The 17,106-nt window shown below is 38.2% G+C and overlaps 1 protein-coding gene across 2 annotated transcripts in view; it reads right to left on the bottom strand.

Moving 5' to 3' along the window:
* Positions 1 to 17,106, bottom strand: part of cntn3a.1 (contactin 3a, tandem duplicate 1) — a 92,747-nt gene that overhangs the window by 33,845 nt on the left and 41,796 nt on the right. For both annotated transcript variants that reach the window (XM_007553336.2, XM_007553337.2), the window contains exons 6-9: positions 8,418 to 8,621; positions 7,335 to 7,437; positions 6,891 to 7,075; positions 4,146 to 4,285 (exon numbers count right to left, since the gene is read on the bottom strand). In XM_007553336.2, the coding sequence (XP_007553398.1) occupies positions 4,146 to 4,285; positions 6,891 to 7,075; positions 7,335 to 7,437; positions 8,418 to 8,621 (632 nt within the window). The remainder of the gene's footprint in view (positions 1 to 4,145; positions 4,286 to 6,890; positions 7,076 to 7,334; positions 7,438 to 8,417; positions 8,622 to 17,106) is intronic.

Below are 17,106 nucleotides of genomic sequence, written 5' to 3'. Positions count from 1 at the left end.
AAGCATGCACCAGGCAGACAACTTGGCTACACATGGCTGAGCTAGCACTGTGGCCTCAGCCAGAGGGGACCCCGGGTGGTAAAGGATGCAGCAGTTCTCGAGTGGAACAGAACAAGTCCACTCTTTTTCATCAGGAGATAACTGGCAGTAACTGTTTACTGAAGGGAGGAGAGTGATGGAGAGAAGGGAAAGAAAGATGGAGGGGGGGGCTTCAGATGAATCTAAAGTAAGTTGAATATTTTGAGGAGTGAATTCATTCTAGACATTCAAAAAGGGAAAATTGTATATGTTATACTGATAAAGGCTGTCTGCCTCTATACAGATATGAAAGTGAGAGTTTACAATGATGTCACTCTGCTCTTTGCAGCCATTACAGCTGTTCTGTAAAAGCTGTGCACTTTTTTTTTTAACAATATTACATTTGTGAGGTCTAACACAGTTATTTGACCATTAAATGTTTTATTGGGTTTCAAGGACTAAAGGTTAAGGTCATGACTAAAATAATTTGGTATGCTGAAGCATTAAACTAGTTCAAAATAAATGACTGTTTCCTACAAATAAAAGCCACACCCATTAATGCCATCTGCATAAAACGTTAGACTCGGCACCATCTTAGCAACTGCTGAACCCAGACTCAACCAATAGATCACGAGGCAAGAGAGGCAAGAATGATCCATCTCCAACGTTTTATCCCATTGCATCCAAGGCTGTACTCGATGATGGCTTGGGTGCAGCTGCTCAGCCTGGAAAACCTCATTCTCTCAGCTGACTGTTCATCAGCCTAAATTAAAAATTACATCAGGTTTGGATGTCTTCTGACTGTGCAGACAGATGATTAATCCTAAACTCCCACTGAGATTCTGCCATTCCCAACTGATTAAGCTTTGTTAAAATGCCAATAATCATTTACTGGGGAATATTTAGCAATGAGGAAAATCCACAACTTGTTGGTGGACAGATTCCGTTCTGCATTTATCGCACAGCGTTCCAACGAAACTCCCTGAGCTCCTGATAGCGACCTGTTATTTTCATAGAAGTGTTAGATGTTATTCACCTGTGTCCATGGAAGCTATCGATCGGACCAACTGAGTTATGTGATATAGTGTCAAGGCTAGAAATATATTGCTGACGTTTTACTTTTTAAATTGATTTGTAAAAGAACAATTTTTTCTCAATCATATTAACATTCATTGAGCTGCACCTTCACTCTGTCTAAGCAGATGAGAAATTATGCTTTTTAGCACACAGCAGCCCAACAGGGAGAAAGAGATAAACAGTATCTGTGAATGTTGGTGGTTTGGTGCCACACTGAACCATTCCAAGCGCTTCCCCTGGATTAAAAAAAAAAAAAAAAAACGTCAGTGCTGGCACCATTGACAGTAAATCAGATTGGAGCCATTTGTCTGCTTTATCAACTCTAATTATACACGGCAGCACATTGAGACCAAAACTACGTCAAGCTATGCCGTGAGAAAGCAAATCGGAGACACTAACCTATTGCTTTGCACGTTGAATATGTAATGGTGTTTTTGCAGCGGCTGAACCAATTGAGCCCAACGACAAGTTACACAGCGGAGGGCAACCAGAGGAGCTCGGAGGGCGGCAGAAAGGAAATCACACGCTCTTATGTACATTACTAAAAAGGAGGTAAGCTGGTGGCATATTGGAAAAATACAAGCTTGAGTGGGTCCTTGTTTTCCAGGGTGACATTTTGAAGTGACAGGCCTCTTCTGTGCCATTTAATTCCCACGGAGGGAGGAGAAAAGAAGGTGGAGAGAAGGAGAGAGACGACAACTTAGAAAGAGAAAGAAGAAAGAGAAAGGGAGCAACGGAGATGGCGAGATAACAGCAGGCGGGGGGAAGAAGTGGACTGATCCATTCTAATGAGGAATAACAAATGGCCCCATTGGCCTCCCCCTCTTCGTCCTCCTCTCTCTACAATGCTGACCTTTGGGTTTGGAAATTGATTTACCGTTGCTGCAGTTGAGAGTGGCATTTTGAAAATGGTAACACCACACCTCATTAATAAAGCCGCATGCACAGAGAATATCTTACCTCGGCCACCTGCCAAAGGAATTATTTTTTACAAAGTTATTTACAAATCAATATCAGATACGTGCAGGTGGGGCGATAAGTGTTTCAAGATGAGCCTAATGGGGAAAATCCATTTTGTAAATGGCAACGTAAATGTACTCATTCGTAGCCGTCGTCCGCCTAGGGTGAAAATTAAAAATGGTTTCAACACGTGTGTACTGACGGTGAGGCGGCCAATTGAGGCGTCTCAGATTTTTGGATAATATTGACCCTTTAAACACACATCCAACAAAACAACGCTCCGGTTTCCATTTCATAGCCCAATTTAAACGCTGACAAAATCAGAGCACATAACCGAGCCATGCTTTTTAGTCATAAAGCATAAAGCAGCAATACAACAATAATACAAAACAGGGCAAATTGGTGAAATCTAAAATGCTTTTTAGATGATGAGGTATTTTTTTCCTGCCTCCCCCAGAGAGGGGACTTAATGATAAAATTGAGATTAGCAGATAAGCGACCGAGGACTAAATTGTCAAACAAAAATCTCTGGTTGATTACAGACAGAAAATGGCACCACTTTGGCATTTTTGCAAAACACATTCAAACACCCTCCCCAGCTAATGCACACACAGAGACGCGCTCGTTTCTGATGCCAAATTTAGTCAGAAGCAAACATAAGCATTTCAAAGTGGCATGTTTTTGCCAAGTGCATGCCTATAAGATGGAAGCGCAACTTGAATCCAACGAATGCTGAATCCTTTGAGCAAAATGCTCCTAAATTTAGAGCAATCTTATCGCCTTTCATCTTACTTGTTGACATGTCTTTATCTCCATTTACTGAACTGTTTGAGGCTCTGTGGAGAGCAGCAATGTTCTTTAAACAACTTCAGCAACACTTCAAACAGGGCTGCAGGAACCAGTCATTAACTTACCAAAACAGATTTGATCTCTACCGTCGTAGAGCATAAATTAATTCGTTATTTTCAATAATCTTGCTTATTTCACTTCTTAATTGGTTAAGTTGAGTCACTGAAAAGTGAGTTTGATTTCATGCTCCTCTGCCAGATGCCAGTGTGCAACTAGGCTAGTCTCTACCTAACAGTTTCCTACTAGCCTGCATATTGGCGTGTATTAGTGAGTGTAATCGGGTAAATTTGGGTCTAGTGCAAAAAGCTTTGAGATTGCTTTGACTAGAACAATAGATACACAAATGTCACAGTGTAAAAAAAGATCCAACGTAAAATCAGTGCATATTAGGACCTAAATGTGAGCAAGTGACGCTGTTGTTTAAAACATTGATGTTTGCAGCCTACAGACCTCATGTAAGTAGCATATAGGTTGCAGAATAGCAGTATGTATGAGATCAGTCGTACTGCATCAGTATAAGTGCGGGCAGAAATGGAACAGATGGGAATCATTTTGAATCACGGCAAGTAGAGTCCGTCTCTCCTGGTACACTAATTACATTAAATTAGGCTTTAATAAATCAAAACGAGCAACAAGTTTACGAAGTTGTTTTAACTACACTCAATATTAGCCTGGCTTATTTGTGTTTATAAACACAGAAAACTGACAAATGCTTTACTGCGTTTATCCCCATTCAAACAAACCAAATTCATGCACGTGGCACACATGCAGAACAAACGTCTCCTAGAGTTACAATATATATTTGTATAAAGTGATAAAAGTGTAGAAATGCGAAAATATTTCTACAATATTTCAGCACAGTGTAACGTTGATGTTGTTTGATATTAGTCATTTTTAAGATGTTAGTACCGTTCCGATAAATAAAACTGGGCTGATGCTTCAATCTTGTTGCCGTTTTTTTTCTGGAAGGGAAGAGGAGGAAGTTCATCTGGTATTTGTTTGGTCATTTTTTATTTTTTTATTTTTTATTATTTGAGTATCAATGTTAGCCAAAATTTTCATATCGGTGTATTCCCCGGAAAAAAAAAAAAGAAAAAAAAAAAAAATTATTTGGGTACAATTGTATGAGTAATGTATAAATGAAAATCACATTTTGCAGCGTGAAACAAAACTCAAGGTTTTTTTTGTTTTTTTTTTGGGTCCATCTCTGGCCCTAAATAAAAAATCCAAAGGTGTTCTACCTCCATGTAATCCAGGGGCTCTCCGTTCTTCAGCCAGCGGTACGAGGGTTTTGGCTTAGCGTTGGCTTTGCATTCCCATACTAGAGTGTCGTCGATGGTCTTCTGGACGTCCTGAGGCTTCTCTGTCAGCTGTGGTGGAGCTGTGAGGACACAAAACCATCGGTGTGAATGAACACGGTAACACTGCAGAAACATCTGAGAAATACCTGAAAGCAGCAGTTTTAACTAATCAATGAGGCAACCAAGAGGGCAATCAATCCATTAAGGAAGCATCCAAGGGCACAAGTCAGGACTCCACTTCCAATTAACCTGATGCTGAACTCCTTTTGGAAAATATACAAATAAATGGGAAAACTGTATAAAGTTATTGTGCAGAAAAATGAATAATCACTGACTAAGAACAAGGAAAGCTTTAGGGTTTGGCTCATGTTTATCAAAATGACATTCTTGTGCAGTAAAAAAAATAAATTAGTTGTTTAACGTAACAGTCGAAATAAAAGATTATTTTGATGTTTTTTTAATGTAAAATTACAGATCTATTGATAACATTTTCAGTTTAATGACAGTGTCCTTATTGTCACAAAACTATGTATGAGTTTGTTTAGTTTTAGAAACACTTGCTTGTTGTCCTCATGATTCCTAAATGTGTTTAGCTGCATTACAAACATCTGCTGCTTTGGAGGAGATAAAAACAAAATAATACAAGTAAATGTCCAAACAGTTTACCTGAAAAACTCATTTTAACACCATCATATTGAAAGAAAACATTTGGCAGAAAAGTTTGATGCGATTTCAACACCCTCTGCTGATCGTTCTAAAAGATGAAAATACTGACAAACGACTGCAAATTACTGCACTAATGTAAGAAAATGAGAAAATGTAAAGTGGTGGTTTAAGACAAAGTGAGTTTAACTCCCACTCTTGGTTGATTACAAGGTAATTTAATCAGTATGATCAATTTTTAAAACACTGTTCAACTTTTAGCGGGATAGTTTGGGTGAAAACTAAAAGAGAGAACAAAACTATGTATTGGCACAGGCTGGCTAATGTCTGACTGCTACAAACCCGCATCCTTCTATCGATCCTCTGATTGATGTCTGTCCCACAAGGTCCCGTCAGCGTGACGTTAAAATGAGATTACAGATTTTTATCACCTGCCCACAAGTCAGTCTGTGAGGTTGTGAAATGGGACAAGAGTTATATCTCACAAGGACACACAGGGCTTTCACAGACAGCAGAGAAGTCATATGAAGGCGCGTTTTTAATCACAACGTCTTCGTACTTTTGACGCAAGAAGAATTTAATTGGTTTTTAAAAATACATCTAACAAAAATAATTTACAAATTATCATGAAACAGCTAACGGATTACAAACTGTTGACACTCATCTTTTTCATCTTCATATGAGTGTGCCTGTGCCAAATTAGAAAAAAAATATATATGAATACTACATACATATAATAACTATATTTTAGAATATTATTTTAACTGTCTGAGAGATTATAGTCTTTTGTTTGAAGTAAAAAAATATATATTTTTATCATGTTGTGGATTTTTGTTTACCATTTTGGTGTTCATACTATTAAATTGTAAGCTGGCATTTTCACTCAGGACTATCACACCATAAAAATCCCATACAGGCCCATGCCTAAATGGCAAAATATGACATATCAAAATGTAAATTTATTGTAAAATCATAAGAATTTAATATCATTTTCATGCACTAAACCATAGTCAAGCAATCCATAATAATTAAGATTTAAATTACACTTGAGCCAAACTTATAAATGACTAACTTTCAGTTAATCATGTATAAATAACTTCTGAACTCTCAGGGAAGACTGAGACTGAGCTCAGCAGGAAGCTGCAGCAGCCATTACATTCCTTCTGTCCTGCTTTTTCTCTGTGAAAATCACAAATTAATAAAGAAACAATACAAGTATTATTTTTCTTTCAGTGGATTCCGTTGTAGGGGTCCAATTCCCTGATTCCATCTGCATTTTATAGATCTGCATAGATCTATTTTCACTCTAAGAATTGTATCCAGTTTTCTATACTCCAAAAAATGCATCATCATATGAAAGGTCCCACTCTACAGAAAAAATAAAAATAAAAACCCTCCAAACTTGCTTGCTTTCCGTAAACAACATCCCCAAAGACCATGTGGTCAGGCCTCATCAATGCATAAACTGCAACATAATGGAGAGAGAAACTATAAAAATCCTTCATCTCGGGACATTAAAAGCTTTTCTCGGAATCTAGGCCATAAGTCCGGTGTTGGTAAGAGAAAAATCGCTTCTCCCTGAGAAGAGGTGTAAATCTAAAAGGTCTGGGTCTCCTGTTAGCTGCTGCAACAATAAAAGGGATTGTCAGAAATGAACTGGTGGAAATGGGTTAATTTACAACCACATTCTAGTATTTAATTCAGCTGTAAATGGACCCTCATAAAACCTACAGATTGGAAGAGAACAAATAAAACTTTCTGCAAGCTTCACACCAAAGCTAAATTCTTCTTTGTGAGACTTTTTAAACCAAGCAAAGTTTGGCGGTGGCTTGAATTAGGTTCTGAATCAAGCAGGAGATTTTTTATAAATTCTAAAAATGTACCTGACACTTTAGGAAGAAGAATGACAGGTTTAAAGCAGAAGATTTCCTCTCTTTTTTTTTCTCATATCCAGGGCAGTCGGCAAGAAGTTAGGTAAGCTTTAAATCAAAGTCGGGGAAACCATTCTGCTGCAGAACTCACCATAGAAAGACAGCTTTCCTTTAACAGAGTTTCTTCCTCTGCTGTTTTCTGCAATGCATTCGTACATCCCTGCATCCTCCTGTTGGAAATAAGGGATCTCTAAGACTCCGCTGGCTTTATTCAAGTCCACCTTCCTGCCAAAAGGGGCCCCGTCAACCCTTTTCCAGCTTATGGTTGGCACCGGGCTGAAGAGATGAGAAAGATATTCACACACGAGCAAAAATGAAAAATAGCAGTCTCTACGGTCTTCTCAAAGAACTACATACAGCGGCTGGAAACCAGTTAGAAGGTGAAGCTAGTAACCTTAGCATGTGACACTGTTTACATATTCTTAAGAGTGATCTGAAAATCAATTAGATCACCTCAATAATTGCTAAAGCAGTGAACAAATAATGACGGGTTTGATGTTTTTTTTAAATGATAAATAAAATAAAATAAACATACTTTCCAAGTGCAAAACATTCAAGTTTGACGGTTGAGCTCTTAGCGACAGGGACGACTTCAGGGAACTGCACTTCAATTTTTGGTTCGTATTCACCCATCACACCTGCAGGAACAAAGAATAACACTGTGTCACTTCCCCCGCATGTCTCTCAGAAATAATTTCAGCTCGAGGCCTGGAAAAGGTTACAAAGGATGTAAAGGAAAAAAAATATATATATATATATAAATAAAATGGTATAGGTCTGTATGACTCAGTTACATGCAGGTTACCAGCCACTCCATTTTCTTGTAGCTCTTTGAGTTGCAATGCCTCACAAAAACTTTGACACATTTTCACATTCTGTCACTCTTTAACCAAAAGTTATGTGTGTTTCATTGGGGCTTTATAAAGTAGTGCAAGCATTGTTTAATGAAAGTGAAAATGATGCTTGCTTGTTCAACTTTGAAACAAATACATACCTGAGCAAAGTGGCACACAAAGAACTTTTCAAACCATCATCTAGAAATAAAAAGATTATAGCACAACTGCAAAAGTACTACGGCGCGTTGCCCTAACATGGTAGGTTGGACAGCAGCATCAGAGAAGCAGTAAAAAGGTGCGCAGAGGCTTTAGAGGATGTGCAAACATCGACTACTCAGGTAGGCGAATCTGTCGACATCACAGCTAGCTGCTGGAAATGCTTAAAGGGTGCGAATGCTTGTGCGCAACACTGTATCACCACAGCTTTCAAGTTAATTTAACTTTAAATGTGTCTTCAAATGTTTGGGATTTCAAGTTTAATTTTTTTTCTTTCCCATTAAAAAAAAAAACAAAACAAAAAAAAACAGAGTGAACTTAATCAAACAACTCCCAAAGTGAGCACATTTGTGAGCCAAGTTAGTCATAAAATGAAACACAGACTTCCTGCCAACAGTTTGCAAAAACAGATTTTTTTGCCAGACAGTCACTAATTAAAGTTTCTACACCTGTGATGTTGAGAATCTGCTATCTGGAAATAGAAAAAACAAATAAATTAAAAAATTTAACTTTGTCCTTTATCCTGCCATATAAATTTCAGTAAGCGAAGGGAGGTTCACCGTTACCGTCAAGCCGGAGGACTAAAGGTGACGGTGGTCCCTGAACGCTGCTTTTGGTGACCATGTTGGTGACCACACACGTGTAGTTGCCCACATCAGAGGGCTCCACTTTAGCGATGTAGAGGTTGCCCGTCTTCTGGGAGACAAATCGTCGCGTGTCCTGGACGACAAAAGACGGGTACTCGTTGAAGATCCATGTGAAGGTGAGTTCTGCGGACGAAGCCAAAGAAGACGCATGTTTGAATGCGACATGCAGAATGTGCTCTGATTTTTTACTTTTTTTTTTTTTGTAGAATATCTGTATACAGATGTGCAGATAGGGTGAGCTTCATCTGCAGCCGTATCACATCCATGTGGGATAATACCCTAAGGGATAAAGCAATTAGTACATCAGACTGAGTACCAGCCTTCCATAATTAAAAACATCATCTATAATTGAAGATCAATTATTCTCATTAGCTGTAATTGGAGGGATTATTTATAACATTGTTAATATAAACCAAATGTATGTTGAAGTGATGAGGCCGAGAGGATGAAGAAAGGATTGTTTTTCCCTTTGGCATTGTGTTTTTTTGTTTGTTTGTTCGTTTTTTTAAGTCTCTGGCAGAGTTATTGTGTTTAGTTCAGGTTTTCTAACTTGAACGTATTGTGGGGGGAAAATGAGGATTCCGAATTTTGCTTTGGTATTTGGCTGGCATTTGGACTGGAACAGGGAACATGGAACAAAATTAACTGGGTCCTTAAGCCACCCACAAACTCCCACAAGTAACAAGTAACCAGTAACTGGCTTACTGTGGTATGAAGTGGCATTTCACAGAGCGGGACAAAGCAACGTGCAAGTGGGTCTGCTCCTTTTCAGTTTGGAGGTGAATGAACCAGGTAAAATCAAAGAAGGAGGGAGACAAGAGAAGGGATTTATCTCTTAAATGACAATAAAAAAAACTACGTCAAGGAAGGATGCAAATCAAGGAATAACCCAAATGTTTTGCCTTTTGTCTATATTAAACATCTAAGCAGCTGATTTCTGACATTCCAGGCTGGCTATTTTATTTTATCATTTCATGTTAAACCTTTTTCTTTTTTTTAGTTTTGATTAAACGTTTGACAATTTAACATTTAAACAAGATGACATTTATGTCCCCGTTGCATGCAATAAGCAGACAATTTCCTACTTGAACACACACTACTTACTTACTTACACTGTTGCAGGCTTGAGTGGAATGAAATATTTAAGCTAGGAAATGTTTCTCATCATTTCAGATTTTATTTTTTTATTTAAATTTGCTTTGCTCTTTATATATGATGTGTGCCTGCCCTTTAGAGCCACAACATCTTCTGCTGGAAGGCTTTCCCAAAGCTATGGGAATGTATTATGGGAATGTTTGAGAAATAAATCTATGAGAATTGAAGCTAAAGTTGGAGTAGGAGAGCTGGCGCTAATCCATCCCAAGGGTGTTGTTGTGCAGGACAGTAAAGTTTCTTTATGGACTTTGTTGTTTGTTCACTGGTGCACAATCAGGCTGCAACATGAGGGGCCCATCCCACACAGTCGGGAGCATAAAAGTGTCCCAACTGTCTCGGGATGCTGAAGCATTAAACTTAAATGAAATTAGGGGACCAAGCCCAGCTGATAAAAAGTAGGACCACACCAAAATTCCCTCTGCACCAAGCCTAATACTTGACAAAATTAAGAGAAGCAATTCCTGCTCTAACTGCAGCTGTCAACCTGAGAACCTTGAATTACAAGAGTCTACAGAGAGACGTGACTCATCTTTCCAAAGAACACATCTCTGCTGTTGTGAATGAAGTCTGGCAGTGGCTGTTTTACCCCGCTGACGCTCTGCATTGCACATGGTAAAGTAAAGACTGGGATGAAGCTGCATGGCCATAAAAACCCATTCAATGTTGTTCTCTACAAACAGTTTGTCAGCCAACCTGAAGGCCACACAAAGTTTGCAGTCTGCAGAAAGTTGGCGGTCTCTGTGCTACAACATCTGCAAACCTACAACTTCCACTTCATGTCTGGGTTGCTGTTGTTCCCAATTGTTTCCACTATTATGGCATCTTATCAAGGTTCCTAAGAAGGAACTGTTTTGTTTTGGGCGGGTTGAGTGAGTGATGGAAATATGTAATAAAAACCAAACCAAGAACCAAATCACTTTACATCGATGTAAAAACGTTAATATGGTCAAAACCTATAAATGTATGACACACTTCAGATTTTGATTGGTGTTGAACTGTACCTTGTTAATCTTTAACCTTCCACGTACCAATTATCCTAACAGTTATATTGCTTTAAATTAAATTTCAATTTCAATTAAATACAATGTAGTTAGATGGTGGAGCATTTCCAAAATGTGAAAAAAGTCTTAGCGCTTTTGAAAAAGAATGCGTCCAATTGTAAGTTAATAAGAGTGCTGTGAATCTTGTGGCTACACCATAAAAGACAGAATAATGCCCTGTGAAACTGTTATATTACAGTTTGTGTCACTCGGTTTCGTACCACCTCTCATTATCTGATGTAACAAGTTTCTGGGAACGGACCTCGGTACTACCAGCCAAATGGAATGCAGTCATAAAAGCTTTTGCACTAACAGTGGCATTACAAGGCTGAATATTGGTGTTTTGACATATTGACACAAGGATAAATTGCTCTGGACCGCACTGCATCCCTGTCCCAAAAGCAATCTAGGCTGTTGGTAAAACTTGTCTAAGTGATGACTCTGCAGTATAGCACAGAGAATAAAATAAGTGAGATGTGAGGTGTACACTTATTCACCTCTGCTGTTTTATGGCGAGCAGGGCGCCTGGGCTTTGCTGTATTATTTGTATTATTGCAGCCTAGGAAGTGTAATGGAATACCGATAACTGCATGTTTCCATCACTTTTCTAAGGCCACACTCCATTTTTATTTAACTTTCCCACCTGTTTGACGCACGAACGTTATTTTTTCCCCTTTTCGCCTGTTTCCATACAATCTTTTAAACAGTTGCATCCTGCTACATCTCCATGTGGCTCCTTCAGTCGGTGCATTTACGTGTTCTGTTACGCGTCTTTGGCAACGCGACATTTTTCAAACCTTGCAACATATTCTCAAAGTTTTGCTGTCTATGCTCAGACTTTTTGTGCTTTTAAACACAGGCTGCTGTCCTTTCAAGCTGTCAAATGTGGGGAAGCGAAAGCTTTTCTAATCGATCCAATTACAGTATCACATCAAGCATATTTTCCACCTCTGTGTGGTTTTTTTATTCTCACATGGATTGACAATGCTGCCCAGTGACAAATTTTCAAACTCTGTGTTCCAGACTCACTTTGAATTTGAAATTTATCTTCATCTGATGCAACATCCTTTGTGAGTTGTCACCTAACTCTTTCTTCTGGGATCCTAAAGTCATGCTTTTCCCCTCTGTGAATCAATGGTGCGTGTGCTAGCGTATTAATGTGATGGCGAATGACCGTCGGTTTGATAAATTACAGTTTTCAGACCCTTTCGTGACAGTTTTCATGCTCAGTGTGTTTATGCAGTTAAAAGGAGAATCACTACAACAGCACACAACAGGATTTGTCAGGGTCCAGACATAAAAACAGCAATAAAGACCCTGATTGAACCATTGAACTCAAACTTTAGAAAAAAGAATCCAAAGGAAGAACATTGGATGGACCAGGTTTTGACAGATCTCAGACTTTATGTTTAGACAAATTCAAATATTTCAGAATAATATTTTCATATTTAGCTATCATTTTAACAAACTGTGATCCAGCCCCTATCATTTCCCAACAAGCCGCATTACCTTGAGCCAACCGTCCACAGGTGGAGAAGTTGGTAAGCCGTTCTCACCTCTTGATTGCATAATTATCTGCTCTGATTGACTCACACACTCTGTTAATAATTTGTACAACCACTTTTTACCAGTGGGGTACCACTTAATGTTCTCACATAACACTTTACGAGGCCAGAGTATGCAAGGAGAGGGTTTTTTTTTTTTTGTTCTTTGAAAAATGTTCGAGGTCATCTTTTGGAGCTCCTTTCTGTACTGTTCAGCTCACTGGAACTGAGAATGACTGATTTTGTGTCTGCTGAAGCATTTCTTTGTCGAGCCGGGCTAACGGTTTGTCTCATTATCCTGTCGAAAACTTATTTTTTGTTTGTGTGGTGATGGGAATGAACAGTATTTAAAACATGTTTGTATTTGAAAGAGTTTGTGATGCCATACGCTCAGGAATGATGAGTTCTAAACAATTTCTGTGACACTATTTGATATACCCTAGGAGTGAACAATATAAGAAAATCCTAACATGCAATACAAATGTGATGACACTTTTAGTTGTGACATATTTTTTTTTTTTCAATTTACTGATATAGAGTGTATTTTACTATGATTATCGCATACTGTGAACACAGTTCTATAATGCATTCTTTATAATCGATATACTAAATTAAGACAAAACTTGACTTTAACAATATTCTTTAAGGGTAAATGATCAGAATACATATAACTGTAATGTGACAGAAAGTTGTCATGATACAGTTTTTCTTTATATTTCTTTGCATGCATTGAAATACATTCCAGTGAAGTAAATCATTCTAACCACTTTATAATATAAAAATATTTGCTATTTTTATACGATCTGTCAATAATAAGCAGAGATGCTAACTACCCCATTGTTTTCAAGTAAATCTGCATTAAAGGGTGTGAAAAATTGTTCAGGGTGCTTCATATCTACTGCAAGCTACTCTGTGAAACCGCATCTTTCAAATGTGCAGGTCGTGAGAAATCAAATTAAACAAATGATCGGATACTAATTGGTTTCTTAAAGATTCATGTAGAGCGAAAGGAAACAGGACATGGAAAGTAAAACGCACAATTGACTTTATTTGATTGACTCCAAAGCCCTGTTTGGATGGGTGGTAATCAAATAATGCAACTGTGAATGACAGTGAGTTGCGGATTTTCATTGTGGCTCCATTTAGTCTTAGTATAATGAACCGACAGCATCAATTTCCCATTAATGATCCGAGAGGAGGGAAGAGAAATGCGACATGACAGGCCAAGGACGAGCGGAGTCTAAGAGTGGGTTCATGCGCAATATATGCACAGGTTGTGCCACAGTGTATCCTGGCAGGTCTGCTCTGTGGAAAGTGACAGCTATTAACTATGACTTCCAATCTGTATTCATAACAAACAAGTTCGCTCTACGAAATGGCTCAAGTCACGCACCGGGTAAAAATCCCTGCGAGCTGTATGTGCTTCTATCAGCAAGCACACAGCTTATGTTTTGGAGGGTGGGGGTAGATGCACTGGAAGCACAAAACAAGTGATTTCAACCTTGAGTAAATCTGAAAAGCACATTTCCATTAGCAGAAGGAGGTCAGATGCATTAGGTCCTGGCCCTGCCGCAGACATTCAGAGCTTCTCAAAGCACAGAGCGACAAGCCATAAAGTAAATATGGGGAAGCCCAGTAAAAGGATTCAGTCAGCGCTTCTTTTGAACACACAACAATGTTTTGGCAATGCAGAAGTGCAGCTTTGAAATGCCTTGCAGTTTTAAAATATCCCAACGCCACCAATCTGCTTCCTACAGAGGGGCTGTGGATTTTGAGGCATCGTTAAAGTGAAATAACGGCTTCCTGAATCATGAGCGGGGCGCTGGAAACCCTTACAAGGGAGATAGAGGATCTTGTCAAGGACTGTATTGGGTTGATGTTGAATTATGTCCTGTCACCCTGTATGAGAACATGACTCTCACTTTTTTTTTTCTTTTTTTTCAGGGCAGAGAGTCTATTTAAATACAAGTCAGACTTCTCTCTGTAGACGTAAAGCTGCATTTACTCTAGTGCGGTAAGAATACAGACAAAAAGGAAGAAAAGCCGAAAATGTTTTGTGAGGATTATTGGGCTCAAAATAAATATGTACCTACTTTCTATTGGCAGTGTCTCGCTTGTGGTGCGCCAGCATCAAGATCGTTTCTAGTGTTACGAGCTCCAATTAACAAGTTAACTCATTTGAAAACTTCAGTAAATGATGTCAGGGGTCAATTACAGTGCGCAGCAGGAACACACACTATGCATCCTGTATGAAGTTTTTTTCACAACTGCTGAGGATACTGTATAGCTGTCTTCATTAGCTTTGATATGTGTTAGCTCAAGTTCAGCAGTCTACAGAAATATGATAAATTGAAACAGATCAACAAACATCTGGCTACAGAGTGGCTGCCACTAGACGAAGACGGCTCAAGTCTTTTCCTTCTGCGTGGAGCAAAGACAAAAACATCTTCAAAAAGTCCTTCCACAGCTGTAAAGTCCAAAGTCTTTCTCCTTTTAAGAGCTGGTGATCTTTGGTGGTTGAAATATCATCCGCAGGCCAAGCATCTAGCCTGGATGTACCGACGTTATGTGTTCAGAGGGCCTTCACTGAAAGGGGCTGATTGCAAAAATAAATTGAGTGTATTATTGCACAAATCAGAATCTAATAGCTTTTGCAGACTGCTTTTTAAAAATAAATATGTCTTGCAATAGAGCTGTACTGAACACTGAATTACTGTCTGGTGATCAATCACAGTGCGTTGATTAGCTGATGTCCAGCAGGGGTGCACTGAATCAGCAAGTGAAAATTATGAGCACTGACTCCAGATCAGCTTTACTTTCAGTCAATTAGCAAGGGCCACAACCGAAATGTCAGTCTGATTTATTTGATGTATCGCTGAGAAGTTGAAAGGCAGCTCGTTGTAAGAAAAAGAAACCAAATGCACAGAAAATTCCTTAGATAACAACTTGCATAAAAGCATTAGTGATAAAGTAGCTGCACATTTTATCAGAGGAGAGTACAGTAGTTTGGATCAGTGAGATCCTAAAGATATGTTCAATCAACTCCCAGCCAGGGGAAGGGAATGAGCAGAAACTACCTACTACATGGTGGTCTGCACTCTCAACCTTGTTTTCTGTTGTTACTCTTCCATTAGCATTACAGCTCATCTTTGCAGTATGATTGCACGATGCCATCAAAAATGTTCTTTTTGTCCTAAAGGTTTCAAGCACACTGTCACACACCTGTCCTGGTGGTGGAGCGGTCGTGGCCGTTCGACGCAACTGGTAGCAAAAAAAAAAAATCCTCAGATTGGCATCAATGAAAGCCTCGTTAGTTTCAGTGCATTGGTGTACACCAAATCACAACAACATTAACAATGGATGACAGACTGCTTAAAGTTAAACAATTAAATTCGAAGAAAGCATTTCAAGAATCAAACAGTAAAATGGTAAGCAAAACAAGAACATTTACATTAAATGAAGACCTAACAAAACAATACGTTATTTACAAACCAAGATGGACAGAACCTATGTTATTCAATCTCAATAAATTTAAATTTAATTTAAGTCAATACTGAAAAGTTAAGGTAATTATTCATTTGTCTTTTACCAATAATTCCTAGATGAGGCCCACTAAGGAAACCGCACCCAAACAAAACCCCAAATAGTAAAAGAAAAAAAACATCTGTAAATCCAGATGCTGTGTTATTTTTTAACTGTGCTAAACAATTGTGTTCTTCTGAACAGAAAAATCACATGTCTAAAATAAAAATGGAACAATGGCTCATTTTTACAAATCCAAATATCTAAAAACCTTGACTAAATTCGCATTCTGATTGCAGTGGAAATTATAGGATTTCTTACTCTACTAAGGAAATTCAAATGTTTTATTTTTCATGTTTTAAATACAAATAAACTACAACTCTAACTCTTAGGCTCCAAAAGGATTTGAGTCTTGTCAATTTCTAAAATTATTTGGATATGTTCAAAAACAGATTATAAACAAATTACACCATGTTAGTATTTACTAAAGAAAGATAAAAACCTAAATTGATGGGTTTGCAAAAGAAACAAAAAGTATATTTTAAAAACAATGCACAGAATGCAGAAATATAAAGACAATTGACTTTCATGCTAATCATATCTGCACATTTTACAGGGTATGTGCAGGAAATTAAAATTTAGTCTCTGAGTTTCGCAGCCAAGAGGCCCCTGAGGATTGTTGCTCCTGATTTTGTTAAACTCACTTCACATAGAATATTTATTTTCACTGCTTCCAGAGATAGAAAATATTTAATGTGCCACTGAGTTATTCACAGCACACTAACAAAAATGGCTATTAGCATTAATTTGGATTACCACCTTAAACTTTTTTTATAGCCAGTTAAAACTTGGTAAGTGTTTCAGATTCAGAACCCGCTTGTCTCAAAATGACCATCAAATGTCTTGCGTAAACTCATTTCAAATTAATTTTCTCTCATTTCCGATTGTTTAGAATCATTTTTCTGTACATAATGACACTACTGTTTACACTTACCACAGATTAGGAAAATTAGGACTGAAGGAGGATAAAAGAGTGATGGTGCGTGGGTGTGTTTAGACACATGTCTGAAAGACGATGGCATGCTTGCAATTTTACAATTACGATAAAAAACAGGGATTATTCATCATACTGCATATCTTTAGATTCTCCGTGCGTTACTCAACAGGAATGATTTCCAGTGACAGCTAATTCAGTTAAACATATTGAATGTAAATAGATATTTCTAAGTGAAAAGGGGTTCGGTCTTAGAACAGCAGTTTAGTTCCACCAATAGACGGACGAGTGAAAGCAGATTTTGGCTGCTTTTTTGTAGAGTAGCAGGGACACAAGCACCTAGTTTGGAGTAA

This window comes from Poecilia formosa, unplaced genomic scaffold (assembly GCF_000485575.1).
Source record: "Poecilia formosa unplaced genomic scaffold, Poecilia_formosa-5.1.2 Scaffold56, whole genome shotgun sequence".
Lineage (NCBI taxonomy): Eukaryota > Metazoa > Chordata > Actinopteri > Cyprinodontiformes > Poeciliidae > Poecilia > Poecilia formosa.
This window is presented reverse-complemented; position numbering and strand designations above follow the sequence as displayed.